The 2,031-nt window shown below is 56.2% G+C and overlaps 1 protein-coding gene across 1 annotated transcript; it reads right to left on the minus strand.

The window, feature by feature from the left end:
• ccr10 (chemokine (C-C motif) receptor 10) lies at positions 1 to 1,095 on the minus strand (the record flags this gene model as incomplete). The annotated part of the gene is made up of 1 exon (XM_079237949.1): positions 1 to 1,095. One exon carries the CDS (start codon positions 1,093 to 1,095, stop codon positions 1 to 3), a length of 1,095 nt encoding a protein of 364 aa, XP_079094075.1.
• Between the last annotated feature and the right edge of the window lie 936 nt (positions 1,096 to 2,031).

Genomic DNA, 2,031 nt, shown 5'->3' on the forward strand with positions numbered 1-2,031 from the left:
CTACCACTGAGTCACATGGGACGTCGGCGAGCCAGCCAGGAGCCCCGGCGCCGGCGAGGAGATGGAGATGGAGTTGGTGCTCAGGCTCTGAGCGGCCAGCTGCAGCCCACAGCGGCAGCCCGAGTCGCGGACGAGCCTCAGCACGTCGTTGCGGAAGCGCACGCCCACCAGCGCGTACAGGACGGGGTTGAGGCAGCAGCGGGCGTACGCCAGGGTGCAGGTGACGTACTCCAGCAGCAGGCCGCAGAACGGGCCCGCCATCTTGCGCGACAGCACCACCGTGTACGGCAGCTGGAACGCCAGGAAGACGAGCACCAGGGCCACCATGAGCTTCAGGGTGCGCTGCCGGTGCCACTGCTTCCCGCGCCGGAGGGCGTTCCCGTCCCACAGCACCCGAGCGATCAGAGAGTAGCACGCCACCATGACGGCGAGGGACACGCAGAAGACGGCCACGATGGCGCCGTAGGTGGCCATTTTGAGTCGTTCGCATCTCACGGCGCCGCAGTAGGCCTCGCTCTCGTGCCACGCCTCCCCGGAGTAGAGGACCTGTGGGAGGCTGAGGAGGACGGCGACGATCCACACGGTGACGGCGGCCGCTTTCCCGCCCGCCAGGATGCGCCCGCGCAGCCGCAGCATCTGCTGGGTGCGCGCCACCACCACGTAGCGGTCCACGCTGACGCAGGCCAGCAGCAGCAGGCCGCTGTACGTGTTGACGGAGTAGCAGGCGCGCGCCGCCCTGTAGAGGGCGCCGGAGGAGCCGGCGCCAAGCGTGTCCGCGGCCTGCAGCGGCAGCGTGAGCAGCAGCAGCAGGTCGGCCAGCGCCAGGTGGAACAGGAAGACGTCGGTCACGGAGCGCAGCCGCAGGCGGCGGTACAGGGCGAAGGTGGCGATCACCAGGCCGTTGCCCGCCACGCCGAGCAGGAAGATCAGGCTGAAGACGCACACCTGGAAGGCCTGGATGGCGAGCTCCTGCTCGCCGGCCTCGCAGAAGTCAGAGTCCCAACCGCGGAAGTCCGTGGTGTTGCTCGCGTTCCACGAGTAGTCGGAAAGGTCAAAGGTCTCGTAGCCGGCGTCGTCGTGGACGCTGAAGTCCATCGCTGGAGGAGGAAAGACTTTCATCAATGAGAAGGAAAGATTGATTAACATGCTTCTCGGCAACTTTTCCATCAATCTATGATTTTATTGTTTTAAAGAGGAACCTGGTTTAAAAAAAAACAAAAAAACTGGAAACATTTTATATTTGTATATTTTACACAGCAATGTTTTACACTTTAGAATACGCTCGTGAGAACATTCTGTCTTTTTTGTCACCAGTGATCAGTGTTCCCTCTAAGTGGCCGCGCAATAGATTTTTCAGACCGCGCAAACAATTTTTTTTCAGGGGTTAAAAATATTTTTTGCGCCACTGTTTCTGAGATAGGAGTGAGCCATCTCCTCAATAATAAGATCTTTGATGTGTCGAGTCTTCTTGGCCAATCAGCGTCCCGTTTCTCGACATGCGCTCTCTGTACCTCCGCTAGCGCTCTGCCTCCGTTAGCACCCACCACCCCGCTGTCCTCCTCCGGGCGCCAGGAGTGAAGCTCGCCCAGAGCGCCACATGAGCTCGGGCCGGCGCTGTTCAGGCTCCTCTTGGCGGGCCCTGCTCCAGCAGCTATAGGCCTCCATGGAGAAAAGAAAGCAGAGCAGGCGCCCCAGAAACAGGTCTGACTAACGTTTAACATGAGTGGCTAGATGAAATAGTCCAAACTGACACAGGTAGGATGAAACTTTCAGACGTATTTAAATATGAAGAATATGAAGTTATTAAATTGTTTATATAGGCTACCTTTAGGAAAAATGACACCATGTCAATGAAATAGGCCTATAATTATTGTTAAGCACTTCATTAGCATTTTTCTTTCAATGAAGTTCCACTTAAATGTTGTACCTGCTGAGAAATGACTAAACACCTTTGATACTTTTATTTTTTATATAAATCATTATCAGTCATAGCCAGTGAACCAGTCATAACCTCCCCTTATTGAAGTTCAA

Source organism: Taurulus bubalis, assembly GCF_910589615.1.
Source record: "Taurulus bubalis genome assembly, chromosome: 2".
NCBI classification, from domain to species: domain Eukaryota; kingdom Metazoa; phylum Chordata; class Actinopteri; order Perciformes; family Cottidae; genus Taurulus; species Taurulus bubalis.